This window comes from Diorhabda carinulata, chromosome 1, assembly GCF_026250575.1.
Source record: "Diorhabda carinulata isolate Delta chromosome 1, icDioCari1.1, whole genome shotgun sequence".
Lineage (NCBI taxonomy): Eukaryota > Metazoa > Arthropoda > Insecta > Coleoptera > Chrysomelidae > Diorhabda > Diorhabda carinulata.
The window spans coordinates 31,956,974-31,974,877 of NC_079460.1; the positions used below are offsets into that span (position 1 = coordinate 31,956,974).

Genomic DNA, 17,904 nt, shown 5'->3' on the forward strand with positions numbered 1-17,904 from the left:
GTACTGTCCTTGTTTGGCACCCAATGATTTCTTCTTATTGCCGCGGATCGAAAATGAATTGTAAGGTCAACGTTCTTATATACCTGAAGAATTGGTTGATGTGCTCCAAATATATATTCTAGAGGTACCTAATCGGAATGGAAAAATTCTTCGACAATTGATTCAAACGCATGCCAAAGTTTATTGATGTTAGTGGAGAATATTTTGAAAAATAAAAAGACATATCCAATTATAAATATTTGTTTTTATTTATCTATTTCAAAACTGAAGTATTGTATATATTCATGTCATTCTGTATCAACACAAAATTTTAATCAAACAATCATGAAATAAGTCATGATGAGCCGTTAAAGCCGTAAGAACATAAAAAATATCAACTAGATATATACTTTACCAATCATGCAGATAATTATAGAGAAGAATTCTATAGAACTGAAATCAACAACATGGATAGCAAAGAAAAGTATTTGAAGTTAGTATTATTATTAAAACATGTTGAACTGATGCTTTTGATTTCAAGAGTTAGGAGAAAATAATGAAAAGGTGATTTCTTGTTTAGGAGCTAATTTTTGTTTTCTGATCTCTTCCTTTAAAAGCGTTCTAAGGATTTTTTGCAATGATTACTTTCTCATTTTCTCATCGTTGCAAGCTAAATCTGTTAAAATCTGAATCTTTATAAAGACATTTATCATTATAGAGAGAAGAGTTGCAGCTAGAATGAATTTTTTAAAATTGCAGTTATATTGCAATAACAGAACTATAAGAAAATTTCTTCAATCAAAGTTATCCCATTTCTACAACCAGAGAAAGAATTGTGCTTTTTATTTCAATATAAGGCAATTCAATACAAGACAAAGACTGAATAGCACTTCAAAGATTCTTCAGGATACAACGCAACGATACACTATTCACACATTTATTTCATTTCCAAACTTCATTTGCCTCTCTACTGTCGCGTTGCGGCAGTATAAAGTTTTTTTAATGCATACTATGAAAATTATAGCATTTTCTCGTTATTTTTTAATACTGAAAAATAAAGAGAAGTTTTGCAATACTTATATCCTATTACTTCAACAAGCCGGATCTAAAAAAACCTACTTCGTGATCTTTTTGATTTTAATGCTTGTTTTAATCCATTAAAAATTTAATAGACCTGGATCAAGAATAATAGTCGCATGTTCAGTTTTCAATACCTATTGAAACCTAGTACGGAGACTCCATACTATAAAAACAAGTAATGTACATTTATATTCAAGAAGTTTTATTTTACGTACTCAATTAGAAAGCGAAATGAAAATATTTAGCAAAATTAAATATTTCCAAGTAATTACATCTTTAAAGCTGATTAATAAACTTTGTTTTTCAGGAGAATGGAATTCTTTCCAACAATACTCATTATTAATGTATTGAACAATTGTCTTTAGCATGAATTCGTAAGTTTATAGTATTAACATTGAAAGTATTACGTTGATGAGAGAGATATGTTTCAGAGTTAAAATCGATATATATTAACCTTCAACTGAATATAATTCACAAATTACTCCCACACAATTCCACTGGCATCAATTCGTAATTAACAGCCTTTAAACAATAAAAAATATATCGTATTCAACTTATCTAATTTTAAAAGATTTTAAGTATGGTAGTAGTAAATAAAAATAGGACTCTTCCATCGTATTATTTGACAAATATTCCTACATTTAACTCACTTATAATCTCAAAACCAGCTTACATTTGAAGAATTTCTTAGGTAACGAAATAACGATTTAGTGAAAAATAAAAATTGATACGCCTAATCTATATGTATCATTAAAACTATGGTGCTCAAAATCTGATATACTTCATAGAAATTAATAATCTACTTAGTTTATATAAGTCGAACGAGCTAAGTCGGATTTCTAATGCAAGCCTCCATCTATTATGAATTAGATGTATATAGATCAGATCCGCTCAACGTGGCTCGCTGATTTAACAAGGGAATTTTCAAAGAGGACAATTTAATAGAACGCATTTGCAATACTAACAGCGTTAAACGGTTTATGAAGATATTTTAAATGACTAAATAAATTTCAGTTACGAGATTATAACTGAATAATTTGATGCATTCTCAGAAATAACTACAACTATTCACATAGTAAATTTCTCAAAGCCGAATCAAATGTAGTCAACATTATCATTCATAGATCTCATAGAACATAAATATCTTATTTCACAGTTTATACCCTTAATTATGTAAAATGTGTGATTTCTTATTACAACGATCTATTAACTTCTTTTTTTGAAACTCATGGGAAAACGTGTAATTGGTAAAAACTATGAAGAAAATAAAAACTGAAGTACAAATTAATCGTTGCTGGAAATTAATTTTGTCTGAGTCTGATATATTAGAAATTTAGTTCTAACTAGAAATATAGCGATATCGAATGTGTATTCAATAAAACGCGTATAATTTTGATCGTTTGAGAACAATCATATGCAAGGAAATCACAAATATAACAGAAAATTGGTAGGACATTTTAAATAACATTAATATAGTTATGGTCACTTTTTTAGTTAAATAGAAATAACCTGAAAGTTATAAGTTTTACGAGTGAAACTTTTTTGAGAAAATAACTTTGATAAATCTTTTTTGATAATAAGAGAAGCAATACATTTTGCATAATAAATGGTTGTTATTTAATAATATATATTTATTACTACTATTTTTATTTGAGTCAAGTATATATGCTTGATGGGGAACAATTCACTTAGTTCAGAAGGATCTATTATGCGTTGGTTTTTTATTCCTGATAAATTAAAGGGCATTCACTAGCTCCAGTTTAGACTATTCTCCTGTTCTGTCCAGTATGTTCTTAGGAAATGAGTTCTAAAATTCTGTACCAGCTGCTATTCAGGATACATGTGAATAGATGATTTCTATTCTAACTCCCAGAATGTACAATCGTCTTCCACTAATTTAAGTTTCTTCAGGTGTTCATTCAGGCGAAAATGTCTCATTGAAAACTCGTTTCAAACTCTTAAAGTAGACTGATGCGGTCTTTTTATGTCTTCTGGTCGAAATTCCACGCTAGGATCAAATAAACGGTCTACAATTACTTTGGAAGATACTTCATTAATAAAATATATTTCTACTGTATTCATAAAGTCATGTTATTTGCAGATAATTCGATTTCTGGTACAGAAAATTCTTGATTAAAATTCTCTCAATTATTCAAACTATCTACAAAAGTATTTTTATTTGAACAGTATGCCCTGCATATATCTTCAGTTTTTTATAATATCTTAAATTGAAAATACAACCATCAAAATCGTATAATTCTTCGATATTATAACAATAGCTATTCTTATGATTAGAGATTACGGTTATTGTAGAAGAAATTTCAAAGAGGTATCTCACTTATTCAATGATATGTATCCAAATCATAGTTGAATTAGAAAATTATAGAATGGTGAATTGTGAAATTTCTCAAAAAAATAGTTTCAACTGAAAATCGCCCTAAAATTGACCGATCAAAGATCGTAAGCGGTTTCTTATTGGGAACGTGGCAACGAAACACCAAAGTGGACTAACTTCAATATATTTTCCGAGCTTTCATTTTCCATATTCATCGTATGGGAAATAATTAATTTAGATTTTTGGTTATTGATAGTATTAATGCTTGTATAAATTTTCAGACTTCAGATTCAAATTGACGTTGATAGAAATATTTCCCAGACGATGAATACATAACTATTCGAAAGCTCGGAAAATATATATATATATATATATATATATATATATATATATATATATATATATGCTTCTTCCACCAGATTAATTTCATCTGATCTCCCGATTACTTTCCGTACTTTAAAAAATGGCTTGGAGAAAAGCGATTTCATAATTATGAAAAGTTGTCTGTGGAGGAGTATTTTGCGGAACCTTTCAAATAAATTTTTTTTGGTGTCTTGAGAGCATTGTAAACTCTGGACTGATCGTGTGGAGCTGAAAGAAGATTATGAAAAATAGAATATATTTTCATGGTAAAATAACTTTTTCATTGGAAAACGCCCTCATATGTTTTGTCATACAGAAGAATGAAAAGGATAAGACAAAAAACGAACTCAATTGATGTGGGCAACAGAAACGTGTTATTTTGTTGCTTATCCATACTATGATTATTATATTCACTTACTTAATAAATCCTTAAATTTGTTAAACTTGTTACAAAAGTAACATTTTACGAACAAAATTTCGGAAGTTGAAAAAATGTGCCTAAGGTTATATATACCAACAGGACTTCTTACAAATATCTCAAGGAAAATCTTAGGTTTCCGTTATATTTTCTCTGTCCGAAATATTTCCAATCTTACAACATTTATTTATGCTGATAGACTGACACCTATTTAGTTTAGATCTTGTTGCTTGCTTTGCACCTTATTTGGTTGAGTACAAAAGATCTGTTAATTTATTGAAATTTGGGACAAGAATGCAGTGAATGCAGTTTAGCAAAATAATAAAATTCAGGCTATAAACGTTTGAACTAGACCTGAAGTTTCTCATATAAAATCAAATGTGAAAAGAAATAATAAGTTACACTAAGTTTCAATTAGAAATATATTGTTGAACATCAATCTTATACCTTTGAAATAAATATCCATTTTCGAATTAGAATGTCAGATTCTATTAGTGCTAAAGTAATAAACCAAACTGTTTTAAATTCATTCATTCATAAATTTGAGACTATTTGTTATTCGTGAACACTAATGCTATTGATAAAAAGTATTGCTGTTATAAATTTGGGATAATTAAGATTTCTTCAACTGGGAAAGAGCTGATAACCTCTATTCATTTTTGGTCAGCTCTTTAAAAATATATCTAGCAAATTGTAAAATGTGCTCGACATAGTTGCCATAAATCATAAAGGTATATACTTGAGATCCAGCGATTTCCGAAGAGAGTTTTATCCAAACCAGAATTAAATAGCAGAACTGCTCAGTAGCAAACACATTGAAACATTCAACTTATTTGTACACCAGTGACTCCTGATTTAGTGTGTTTTAGATTTAGATTCGTCAATCCTCCTCCTGCTTATTCATGTGAATTATGATACTAGTTATCAACGATAATTTTTATTCAGTGCATATTTTCCACTTACCTATTATTGTTGATAAAATGATAAATCCCAGAAAAAAGGCCGTAACAACCATAGAAACCAACTTCACTGTAGCATCATTCATTTCTATTGTCCTATTTTGTTTACTTGAACTGTTAAAACTTCCGTTTCCGATTTCGAACGACATAAGGTTATCAATATTCTCAAAATACAGACTAGAATTTTCGTTAAAAACTATCGGATGCCATAATTCATCTGAATCTATTGTTGAAATAGGTTTTAAGATTGTCGTGAGAGCCAGTTCTATGGGTCCTGAGAATGTCGAAGTAGTGTTTACCGATAAAGGTGATTCCGTGATCGCAAAAGAAATAGGAACCGTAGAAATAGGGGCTGTTTGATATTTGATTTGCATTTTTTCAAATTAATTTCATTGATCTAACTGAAAATCATTGGTTATATTTTTTACAGTATTTCTCATCTAAAATTGAATATTATAATAATCACTGCCCATTTGTTTAACATTATAATTATTGCGGTTATATTCGTTGGAGTATGATGATTATCGAAATCGAAAATTAGGTTTACTATTGATTTGGTCCTGTTGCGGCAGATGCAGCGGGTATTTTCTCTTTCATTTAGATCTGAAACAAATAAGGAAACAATTCAATTCCATTAATTGGAGTAGGTGATATACAATTGAGGTTAAACACTTGTTAAATAACAAATTTATTTGAATTATAGGATTTTCCATGATAAATATAGCCTCTTATGAGCGTTTTCTTATTGGGAACGTAGAAATGAAACACCAAAGTAGACGACTTCAATTTAGCGTCAATTTTGATTTTAGATCTCTTTTAATTAAAATTTCTTTTGAAAGCATGAAATATTGACGTTTCAACCTATTGCACTCTTAATATAATTTATCATTGACAATTTTCATAATTATATAAATCAATAGATCACCTGACACATGAATATCAAAATAAAAATCTATTTTCAATCACATTGAATATTTTTTTTATTCCAATTTGTTATATTTAAAACTAAGTAGCAATATTTGATGGTTCATAGTAACATTGACATTCATAAAATATAAATATTACTTAAATTTTCAATGTCGTTTTTACAGTTTTGTTTTCATGTATGCGAACCATTTCTAAAAATTCTCTTTTCTTATGTTTGACTCTGTTTCCAGAATTTTTATAATTAAAATATATATTTTTCTGATATTCCATGATTTGTTGATGGAGTTTTTAATTTTTTATCACATTGATGACTGTCCTAGATAAACAGCGTCTCAATAATTATAAGGTACTTGCGTCTGAAACATCCTTAAAGAGTTTTTATACTATACTATTGGATCTTCCTGCAGAAGCTTATTATTTAACAAATTTAACACGTCATCGTTTGAAGTCGAACTACTTGTTCTCCTTTGAATCCAGTTTGGAACATTATTGTATATCCAACTACTACCGCTGCACAGGCAGCCATTACGTTTAAGTCATAATAACAGAAAATCGAATAAAATCATTCCAACAAGGAATGAGTTATTGGGTTAGGCTAAACGCCAAACATAAACACGACACCGATAAGATACGAGGATGTATTGATATCTAGTTAGCTTTTCCTTTTGTTAGTTTTGAGTTTTTCAATAATTTCTGAATGATATTCGGGTAAACTTGATTTTATGTCTCTATTTGCTAATCCTATAATGACACGATTTTATGTGCTCAAGACTTTAATAAAGAGTTGTATAACTGTTAATCCGCTTAGGAAGTTTATAGTTTTTTATAATAATGTATAAGGTACCTATTATAAAAAAAGGTTGCTAGTGGCAATAGGAAAGTTGAAGTTTCCTGTTTCAATGAATAGTTTAATAGTTGAGCAAAAGGAGTTATTGGCTGGAAAATTAGCTACTCAGGTTGAAAACAGGATTCAACGGGTGACATAATATTGAATTGTGTATGCTAAAAGTAGAATTATGGTCGGTATTTATCATTTATTAACAATCACCATATATCTGTCTAATACATATATTTTTCATTTTGAGAACTTAAGCAGTCAAAGAGCAGGTAATCTTAGTAACCTCTTCATCGCAGTAAATAATTTGCCTCCTTTTTGAAATATGTGAAACGTATTATGTGAAAAAAACTTGATTTGACTGATTCAAAACATGTTAAGTCCAAATAAATGTTTATTTCAACATAGCGTTACTCAAACAACGTAAATGGTATCAACATTATGTAGAATTAATGAAATTACTTCAAAGAATTTCTAAATTATATACTTATATTCAATTTGCTAATGCGTTTAATTACAAATACATAATGGAGAAGTTAATTAGGGGAAAGATTTAAACAGAACGATGACGATCAAAATACTGACTAGACCAATTCGATTGAAACAAATTGAATTACTCATGGTTATCCAAAGAATGTAGCAAGTGTAGTGGAAGACTAACAGTTTGACATAGTTTTCTGAACTGTCCAGAATTTCAGTAAGAAAAAAATTGTCTAGAAGCTTTTAAAGCTATTATCATGTGTATCATTAATTTTTATTCAACATTCCATTCTTTTCAACATCGCTGTATAATTTGTGGAGACTCTAAAACTACATTTTAATTCATACCTAACAATTGAATTTTGAAAATATAAGCACTTACAGATATAATTTGGTGATAAAAATATCTCGTTGCAAATAAAATTTACATTTTATGTCTATTACAATCAACATAATTTGAAAGACAGTTAAAAATTATCGATTTCAATTCTGTTTCGAAATAGAACATTTGATGGATATTCTAAAATTAAATTTGATCACAATTTGTGAATAACACTCAGAATATTTGCATACAAACATATGCTTTAATAAACATTTGGAACTAAATTTGAACAGTAAGTAAAAAGTTCGTTCGAATTAGTAATTCACTCAATAGGCTCAAAATTTCTAAATATGTTGATAATAAATAATAAATCAAAATTTTCCTAAATTTTTATTCAATATATGCATTTTAAATCAATTAAAAAATATTGATTATCGAGCCGGAAAAATTTCTGTTACTTTGTTTTGCCATCTACATGCTTTTAATTACCTCTACATGGATAAAAAGAAGTTTAACATCACCATACATCCACCAATACGCAATAAGTAACTAGATAAAAAATGAAAAGAGGAAATTTTCCTTGAATCAGTAAATAGTGAGGTATTTCTCACAAAAATTACACAAAACAAAAAAAACAACCTAAAATAACAGTTGTGGGCGATTTCCTATCACCGTTTATACCTAAACTATTCTTGAGTCACTTTGAAAAGCAGATTAGCCAAGAGTTTTAGTATTTACCCAAGTTATGGTACAGATATGTGAACGATATTTTTACTATATTTGATACGAAAAAAGCATGTCATCTAAAAGCTCAATACAAAATGTCCACCTATAAAATTTTACCACTTTTCATTTCCTTAATTCGGGGGGGATTTTATTTAGAGTGTGGTTGAACTTAACGGTTGACTAACCGTCATAGACTTACAAGAAATATCTTTGTAAAACCACTTTTTTCTACCATCAAAGCAGAAAACTTTGCTCTGGTACCTTTCAATCCTATTTATACACATAATTAGAAAGCATCTTAAAAAGAGAAAGTTATAAATTAATCCATAAATCCTACAATATATTAAAACAATTTTTGGATAATATATTATGTTAATGTGCGATAAAAATAGCTCATATGGATAAACAGAAACATTAGATATTGCTAAGTACGCTGTCTATCATAATCAGGGAATAAATATAAATAATTTAAAGTTGGTATATAATTTTTTCAATAATAAATTGTTGGATGCATTTGAAAATGATAATTTTGCTTAATATAACAATCGGGATATTCCTTATTATCCACTCTATAGTTTATAGAAATGTGAATGAATGTGGAATTTCTCGTCGAAGTGGTTTATCCAACTTCAGTCTCTGAAGACGATAACTTGGTTCTCACAAAGCTCGTCAGACAATGTAATTGTGAATTTTGGTCTAGTGGTAGCGTAAATATCACCCGCGGTTCCAGAAATTCCAACTCAGTTATTAAACTATGAAAAGTTAAATTTCTATCAAACCCCCTTCATATAATTTGAATCTTCTTCTGATTACATTCTTTTCTTTACTATGCTCCGTTGTTAGCAATCTGACGACAATCTGAATTAACTTTTGAGGTATTCAAATGATTCATATTCTTTTTAAACTGAAAACACTCATTCATAAAGACTGTGTTTAAGCACTATAACTTGCATGTGAAAATGAATATTATTAGCACAAATACTTACTTTTGTGCCTTGATATTGAATCTTTTACTTGTTACATTATATGTTTAGGATTTGTTTTACTTAAGAACCTTTCTTTCTTGCTGAATTAGAAAGATTATCGTGTGAATATGACAAAACATTTCACAACAAATAATAATATCATACAATGAAGCTTTTTTATGCCTGCTTTCAAAAATGCTGTATTTTTTGTTGTCAATTCAAATATCCTCGGGTCTTCATTAGATATAAATTCAGTTTTTAGTGAACAACAATCGAAACGGTCTGGATATTTTCCCAAAAGTTGCATTGCTCATTTTTAAACGGAAAGTGATGTACATAAACATTCAGTTTATAGTCTTATCAATGAGTAGAGGTAAATACCGGTGTAGATTATTAAATGAGGATCATTAATACAGTTTGTAACAATAAAAAGAGAATTTAATTCATTTAACTGACATATTGAAAAACAAAAATTATTATTTAAACCTATGCTCTTCACGGACAGTCTTCCATTTTTGTATTATTATTATCATCACTTATATTTGTGTGAGTGAATAATCTGAATGTATTCAGATTATGTGATTTCTATAAAAGGCGGCTAGAGTACCAAATTTTTATCACTTTGCTGCATATTTGTATCGGCGAGTAAACTGCTATACTATTATTATTCAAAAATTTATAAGTAGATGAATTGGATGAACGCGACAGTCTCAATTGCAACTCTAGTTGATTAGGTAACAGATGAAAACGAAAAAATAGATAATGGAATGTCTCACTCAACTAAAAACCTAAAAGAGTTTCAAAATTATGCTCAATGTTAATGAAACGATATTAATGGAAGAAAAATCAAATTTTCATATGCGTATTGAGTGGAACAAACTTTATAGAGATAACCTAAGGATTCTACAAAAAAATCCTTGTGAAATATTAGCTAAAACTTGTGATTCCATTCGACATAAATGAATATCACTTGATTAAAACCAATTTAGAATCGAGTAGAAATTAGTCAATAAGAACTTTCAACTTGACTTTTTGCCCTTGGCTATAGCGGACAAAACAAATGACTCATTGAGTGAAAAAGTTGATTGCGATTCAATTTGTAAAATGATGTAGTGTCAAGATAGAATTTCACATTCATCATGTTCCTGCGTATCGTGGTAATACAAATGGCAACGGTCAATAAAAACACAATTAGTGCCGTATTCTACTACATATAAATAATTAACTCTAAGAAATGTTAGTGGAAATGATACATGATGTGATAAAGAAACAGAGAAATAATCAAATTTGGTAATATTTTCAGTAAACTTATTTTCATTATCACAATGTGGTTGATTCATCAATATAAATCACCAATAAAGTTTAGATTTTATTTTTTTGTGCATAATACCTTGGGCATTTATACTATTTCGCTACATAGCATTTATTATTGTTTTTGCTCAGTAACAGCACTATTAGGTATACTTCAATAAGAAATGGTGAGATTTTTTAGAAAGTGTTTTTAAGTGCACATTGATTAGGCTAGCCAGAAAGCAAATCGGTATAGCCTATAACAAAATTCATCTCTAATGGCTAAGTAATATAGCACCTCATTTCAGTTTATTATTGAAGAGGCTACCTTCTATATAGAGCTCATCCCCAATTCTTTCATTGCTATGTTCTAATTTACAAGTACGATGGTTATTTGTTGATGGTACAGTAAGATCTCAAAACAAGAGATCGATTTGGCAGTATACTAAGCACATTGCAAATCTGTTTAACGTATTTCGAACTATATTATTCTAGTCCACCAGAAATGTAACGTTAAGTAATCAATTTTAATTAATTCAGCAAGTGAAAGCAAGTAATGTGTCAACTTTCATTATCATATGATATGTGCTATTATCATTTTTTTGTAGAATTCAATACACCCTTGAAATTAATTGTAATTGATATTTACGTATCACCTATATAATTACACAAAAAGGGTTCCCAACTTAATCCAAATATATGTATTAAGCGCTTAGAAATCCAAACCAATGAATTAAGCACTATTTTTAAGCATTCACTTCACCGTATCGCTTGAATTGGAACACGTTCTGAAATTCCTAAGGTTACATATCAATGTTGATACAAATTGAGGTATTTGAATTATCAAATTCAATTCATAGACATGCTTGTGTGTGGTATAGTTATGAATCTGCTTGTGGATAATATTCATTTATGTCTGTGAATTCTCAATGAAACTCTCCAGTTGCGAGTTTACGTTCTTAGGTATTTTATTTGTTAGGTTCATCACCCTACTAGCACTAATCTTGCTCAGTTTAAAATATCAAGTTCACGTGCTATTTATCCATTTCGTTGTATACACGATATACATTTAAGTCGCACAATATCTAATGGTTGAATCTCTAAAAGTGTGTAATGGAAACGGAATTTTTTTCTCAAGATATCAAGAATTCTTAAGAAATCTCAAGATAAAGAATTGTTAGATTAACACTATTATATATATATATATATATATATATATATATATATATATATATATATATATATATATATATATATATATATATATAGTTTATTATTTTTCAGGTTAAAATATGAGACATGGAATTTAAAAATCTATATACATAATTTATGGGAAAACTAAAACTATAGGCGGAGATTTGTTTTTGTTATATACAATTTCAAACATTGCAATGTTCATTGGTGTAAGTATTTGCTTAGCGACATCTAAAAATATGGGGAAATTTTCTGTGTAAAATTGATAAATTATTACACGCTCCCTATTCTCAGTTAATATCTGCCACAACGATTTATGACTTCCCGTTGTTCGGTTGAAAGCAGCTAAATTTGATGGAATAGAATGTTTACAATGTAATGTATTAATAAATCAATGATTTGTGAATAAAGCGGATATTGAAGAGATATGCATATCACTCACTATATTAATGGACCATAGATTTTCTCCTAAAAACAAACTGTTATTGTTTCACCAAAACTTCCATGCAGATATATGATTAATATCTTAATTAGTTTGCAAGTGAAGAAATTCTATAGCTATTATTAGATTTTTTTTTCCATCATTTATATTCTAACTCTGCCTGTGATATCGCTGGGTGGACTGAGTAGCTCCGTGGTTTCATAGCCGTTTCCAAGCCCGGGTAAAAGAGGAGGGTTCCAAGTGAGTCTAACGAGCTGCTTGGGTAAAAAAAAACAAAGTGCTCAGAGATCCAACGGTTTAGCCTCGGATGTGACTGGATTAAATAATGACAACCTGGCGAGAAAAAGGATTAAGCGCAAAAGGAAAACGACTTTACTTAGAATTGAATGCTGGAATGTAACATCATTTAATAATAAAGACCAAGAAATTTTACTCAAAATAAAAAGACCCAAATTAGATATATGCGCCCTTTCGGAGACTAAAAAGAAGGGCAAAGGCAACAGCAAATATGGAAACTACATTCTAATATACAGCGGCAAGGATAAAAATGAAAGAGCAACATCAGGAGTTGCCTTACTGCTACACGAAAGCTACGAGAACCAAATCAGCAATATAATATACGTTGACGACAGAATACTTCAGGCGACGATCAACCTACAAAACTCGAGACCAACGCATATAATAAGTATCTACGCACCCGACAGCAGCAAAACACAAGCGGATATAGACATATTCTATCAAACAGTCTTAGACGGTATACCCAATCATGACGAAATAATAATCTTAGGGGATTTCAATGCAAGAATTGGCGATGAACTTATTCCCAGTTGAGAAAATCGATTCAACGAAGAAAAAATTAATGAGAATGGTGAAAAAATGATACAGCTATGCATACACAATGAACGAAGAATTAATAACACCTTCTACCCACATAAACCACAACATAAATATACATTCGAAAATACACGAGGACATAAATCAACTATAGATTACGTAATTACAAATAAAAATATCCATCCGACAAGAATACAAGACACTAGATCTCTAACTTCTGCAAATGCAGGAACAAACCACCAGCTTGTAATGGCAAAAATGCGAACAACCATTCAACGTTCTTGTAACAAACCTATCGAAGAAGTAAGCAAATTGAATATAGTAGTTTAGACAAGAAGTCAAGATCCTAGCCGAAGAGAAAAGAAAATCGTACCCGCAATACAGATCCAATGCAACAACGTATAATGACTATAAGACTGTAAGAAATAGAGTCAACGAAAATATTCGAAAAATTAAAAGAGATCACTAGGAAAAGTTTTCGAATGATATGGAGCATGACTTATATGGGGGACCGAAAAAAATATGGAATCATCTGGGGGATAGGAGAAAACCAATAAACGAATACATACAAAACACAAAAATCACGGCATACGAATGGGAAAGACATTTTGAAAAACTTTATAGTTCAACACAAGCTAACGTATCAGCACAGGAATTACCCTACGAAGATGAAAACATCAATGGAATACAAAATAGGATTTTCTTCCTGCATAAAAAACAACAAATGATAGCCAAGATAAAGAACAGAAAAGCCCCAGGCATCGACGAAATAAACGAAATGATAAAATACTAGAGGTCAAAAATGTACCATCTGAATGGAAAGAAAGTATTCTGATACCGATTTTCAAAAAGGGAGAAAAAACCGATCCCCAAAATTATCGAGGCATTAGCCTGATGAGTGCGGTTCTGAAACTATTCACTAAAATCTTAACAGAGGAAGTAATGTCTACCGGGATATGTGAAGAACAGCAAGGTTTCAGAAACAACAGATCTGCTGTAGATGCTATATTTATAATGCGCCAAATAACTGAAAAAGCCATAGAGTTTAATAAGGCAGCCCTTATGTGCTTCATTGATCTCCCCCAAGCGTTTGATAGGATACGCTTAACTGATGTTATAACTCTACTAAAAAAAGGAACATTTACCCCAATATAATAAGAGTTATCGAAAAACTTAACACCGATAATTATCCCTTTGTGAGAACGGCAAACAAATTAGGCAATAAAATACCTGTGGCAACTGGTATCAGACAAGGGGATAGCCTAAGCCCAACCCTGCTCAATATTATAATGGACGAAATCATCAATGAAGTATAGCAAGCCGGGAGAGGATACCGAATGGGAGACAAAGATATAAAAATAATATGCTATGCTGATGACGCAGTAATCATCTCAGAAGAGGAAGATAACCTACAGAAGCTATATAAATTCCAACAAATAGCGAACACGTACAATATGCAATTATCCACAAAAAAACAAAATCTCTCACAATACCTAAAGAACCGAGAAGATGAAAACTAGCGATCTACGATCAGAGGGTAGAACAAGTGATATCCTTCAAATATCTAGGGACAAACATAACAAGCGATAGAAATCTAAAGAAAAAAGTAGAAGCACAAACAACGATGGCAGCATTAATATCAGGATACTTTAGAGATTTAATTTGCCGAAATAAATACTTGAGCACAAAATGTAAAATTAGAATATATAAAACTTGCGTAAGGCCGGTCATGACATATACAATAGAAACTAGAGCGGAGAACACAACCACTAAACGGCTCCTAAAAACAACAGAAATGCGAACTCTGAGAACAATAACAGGACATACGTTACTCGATCGGAAGAGAAATGAAGAAATAAGGGACATGTGCGATATTCAGGATGTAGTAAGATGGGCAAGGAGCCGCAGAAAAGAATGGAGAGACCATGTTGACAGAATGCCAAATGAAAGGTTAGCAAAAATTGCAAAGGAAAAGAAACCAGACACAACTTGACCTCCTGGACGACCACCTATAAGGTGGTATGAAAGCTGGTCCTCAGCATCCCAACTACTCCTGACAAACCCTTGTTAAAATACAGGACCTAATTCTAACGTAAGAAGAAGAAGAAGATTTATATTCTGAACCATATATGTATTGTTTTTATTTCTACGTCATGAATATTGTGAATGAAAAAATATATTGAGTTCACGATATTTGTATGATGTAATTATAATTCAAATAATCTAACTAGTCAAAACAACGGTTATAAAATGCATCATATATTTCGTCTCTGTTTCAGATGCAAGTAGACCTCAATAATTTGACAAATAATCGAGTGTACCATATCAAAAAGTGCTAGTTCACCATATTATCAAAATTTCAAATTGATATAAGATTTTTCAATTATTTTTCTCAAGAGTTTTAATGAAAAAGGGACTTTTATGGATTTTGTTGTTCGCTTTGCTATAAAAGATTCGGTGCTACAATACATCCAAATAGCTATCAATTTATTTTATCTTGATAATAAAAACGGTTTTGCATATTATTTTGGTTTTGTTCTCCTCTTATTGCCTAACCACCAAAAAACTCCTTATTCAAAATACTATGTAATCATATTTGCTCTAATTAGTCTGAAAATGACCTGAAACGTTAAAAAATCCTACTATAAACGGTGAACGGAGTGAACGGCACAGAGTTGGTTTAATTAATAGTGGAGATTTTACTAGAAAACCAACTTAGTACCAGCACTCACCTAATATCGGACTAACTTGGACCTTGTAAAGATAGCATACATCGCCATTCAAAATCATTGGTATAATCTATCCAAGTTGTCGAATACTGCCACACGAATTAACCGAGATTCAAGTGAAAGACATTCCCAGATGTCGAGGTATATAGTGGACAGCTGATGTGAATGTATGAAGTTTTATCGAAGAAATATCCAGGTTTAGGTAATAGAAAGCAGGTTTTCTTACGACAACACAATGCCAAACTAAGATGAAAATTAAGTGACTCAAAGAGCTTGATGAACGTTCTGTTAAAACCATAGAATACTTCAAATATTAAGTTTTTCTATCTTTATGACTATTTTACAAAGTGACTGAAAACCGACTTTATTTATGATATATTACGATTTTAAACTTTCCAGTTGTTTACTCTACAGGGTGATTGATTAGTGTGATCAATTTATATATTGTTAATATAGAATTTACTTTGAATCTGGAATAATTAAAATGAAGTTTCATAGCATAAGTACCTAAGACATGGATAGATGCTGATGTCTATTTAGAAAGATGCATCATAGCTGGTTGAGGTCTCAACACTTATTGCAAGGTATAAATCATCCAGAATTGATTTTTATTCTGTCATCATTTGTGATATTCTGTCTGTTTTGAAGTATGGCTGTGCTTTTTTTATACTTCAACCTTTTTTATGAGTTACGAAAGACCGATTTAGAAATGTTGTGATTTGGATAGGTTTCAGAAATGCAAATGGAAACTTCTCTTCTTTTGAAGTAGCCCATGAAAATTTCACGTCTCAAGTTTCAGTTTACAATGATTAATCAACTTTGTCGAAAGTCATTGTTGTACAAATAAACAAAAAAAAATTATTAAACCCTCGAAATATATTAAAAGAGCATATTTGAGTCATCACCAACTCATTTTAATCTATTTTTTTCAAAGAAAATTAATTTTTCCATTATACTCCGTCGTTTATTTACTAAAATGAATGTTGAATTTTAACAGCTTGACTGTTTGAAATGTTGATAGGATAATAAAACGAGCGAGAAAAACATATGGCAGAAGTTTTCTTGGAATCAACGTTATAATAAATCTAGCATATTATTTGTTTATTTGAATATTTGGAATTAGTGTTAACAGAATGAAGTGATTATAAAGATGCTCTAAAAAGACAATCAGTTAATGATTTATGGGAATTTGTTTCTGACATAGAACAGTCGATATTTTTTTTGCCTAATGAATGTTTAGTTAGTCAACGCGTAAAAGTGATATGAGAAGACATTAAAAATTCTCTCTTACATTATTTTAATATATAGTTTTCAAGGAGGTAAGAGAATTTTCTATGTAAATATTTTATAAGAAAAAACAGAATTTCGAATCCTTCAAAGACCTCTAAAGTGCTAAGAATAAAGAATTAAGAAGAACAGAATCGATTTGGAATAAAACTCAAAAGCGGAAAATGAAGTGAAGGAACAACAGAAGCAAACAACTATTGTAGAAGTTATTGAAAAGAGAAATATTGGAGATAGTTTCCATTTGAGGATATGATACTATATAAAGCTTTTCCAATGATAGTTAAGCCGAAAATCACAATAATTCACTAGGTATGATATTTTTTCCTGTGTAGTGGAAAGTCATACCAAGAGTTATCAATAACTGTGACAATTTCAGCACTAGTATGGATAAGTGAAGAAGTATAATACTCAAAATATTAATTAATTCAATTCAAAGTACACCAAAACTTTAGGATCCTTGAATGACAAGAGATATATGGAGAAATATGACCTAACTAGGTCATTAGAAAAAATTATGATCAATCAAGAATCCATATCTTCAACTCGGTAGAAATAAAGATCCAGGAAAGCGACAAAAAGTCGGAAAAAATTACTCAGTGTTTATCAGAAAGATATGATGAATTGGATGATGAATAATTTGAAGCATACTCGAGAAAACTAGTGAGGATAGTGTGTCCCTAGATCAAATGTGAGAAGTTCCATAATTAACATGATCTTAAAGTATAATGGAACTCAACCA

The 17,904-nt window shown here is 30.2% G+C and overlaps 1 protein-coding gene and 1 long non-coding RNA gene across 4 annotated transcripts in view; one reads left to right on the forward strand and one right to left on the reverse strand.

The window, feature by feature from the left end:
• The window catches only part of LOC130899344 (5-hydroxytryptamine receptor-like), a 191,710-nt gene that overhangs the window by 159,990 nt on the left and 13,816 nt on the right, over window positions 1-17,904 (reverse strand). For all 3 annotated transcript variants that reach the window (XM_057809253.1, XM_057809235.1, XM_057809246.1), the window contains one exon: window positions 5,139-5,737. In XM_057809253.1, the coding sequence (XP_057665236.1) occupies window positions 5,139-5,508 (370 nt within the window). In that variant the 5' untranslated portion in view covers window positions 5,509-5,737. The remainder of the gene's footprint in view (window positions 1-5,138; window positions 5,738-17,904) is intronic.
• Window positions 10,504-15,660, forward strand: LOC130899456 (uncharacterized). Its single transcript, XR_009060032.1, has 3 exons — window positions 10,504-10,679; window positions 11,964-12,082; window positions 15,429-15,660. It is a non-coding gene; the product is annotated as an uncharacterized LOC130899456 (long non-coding RNA).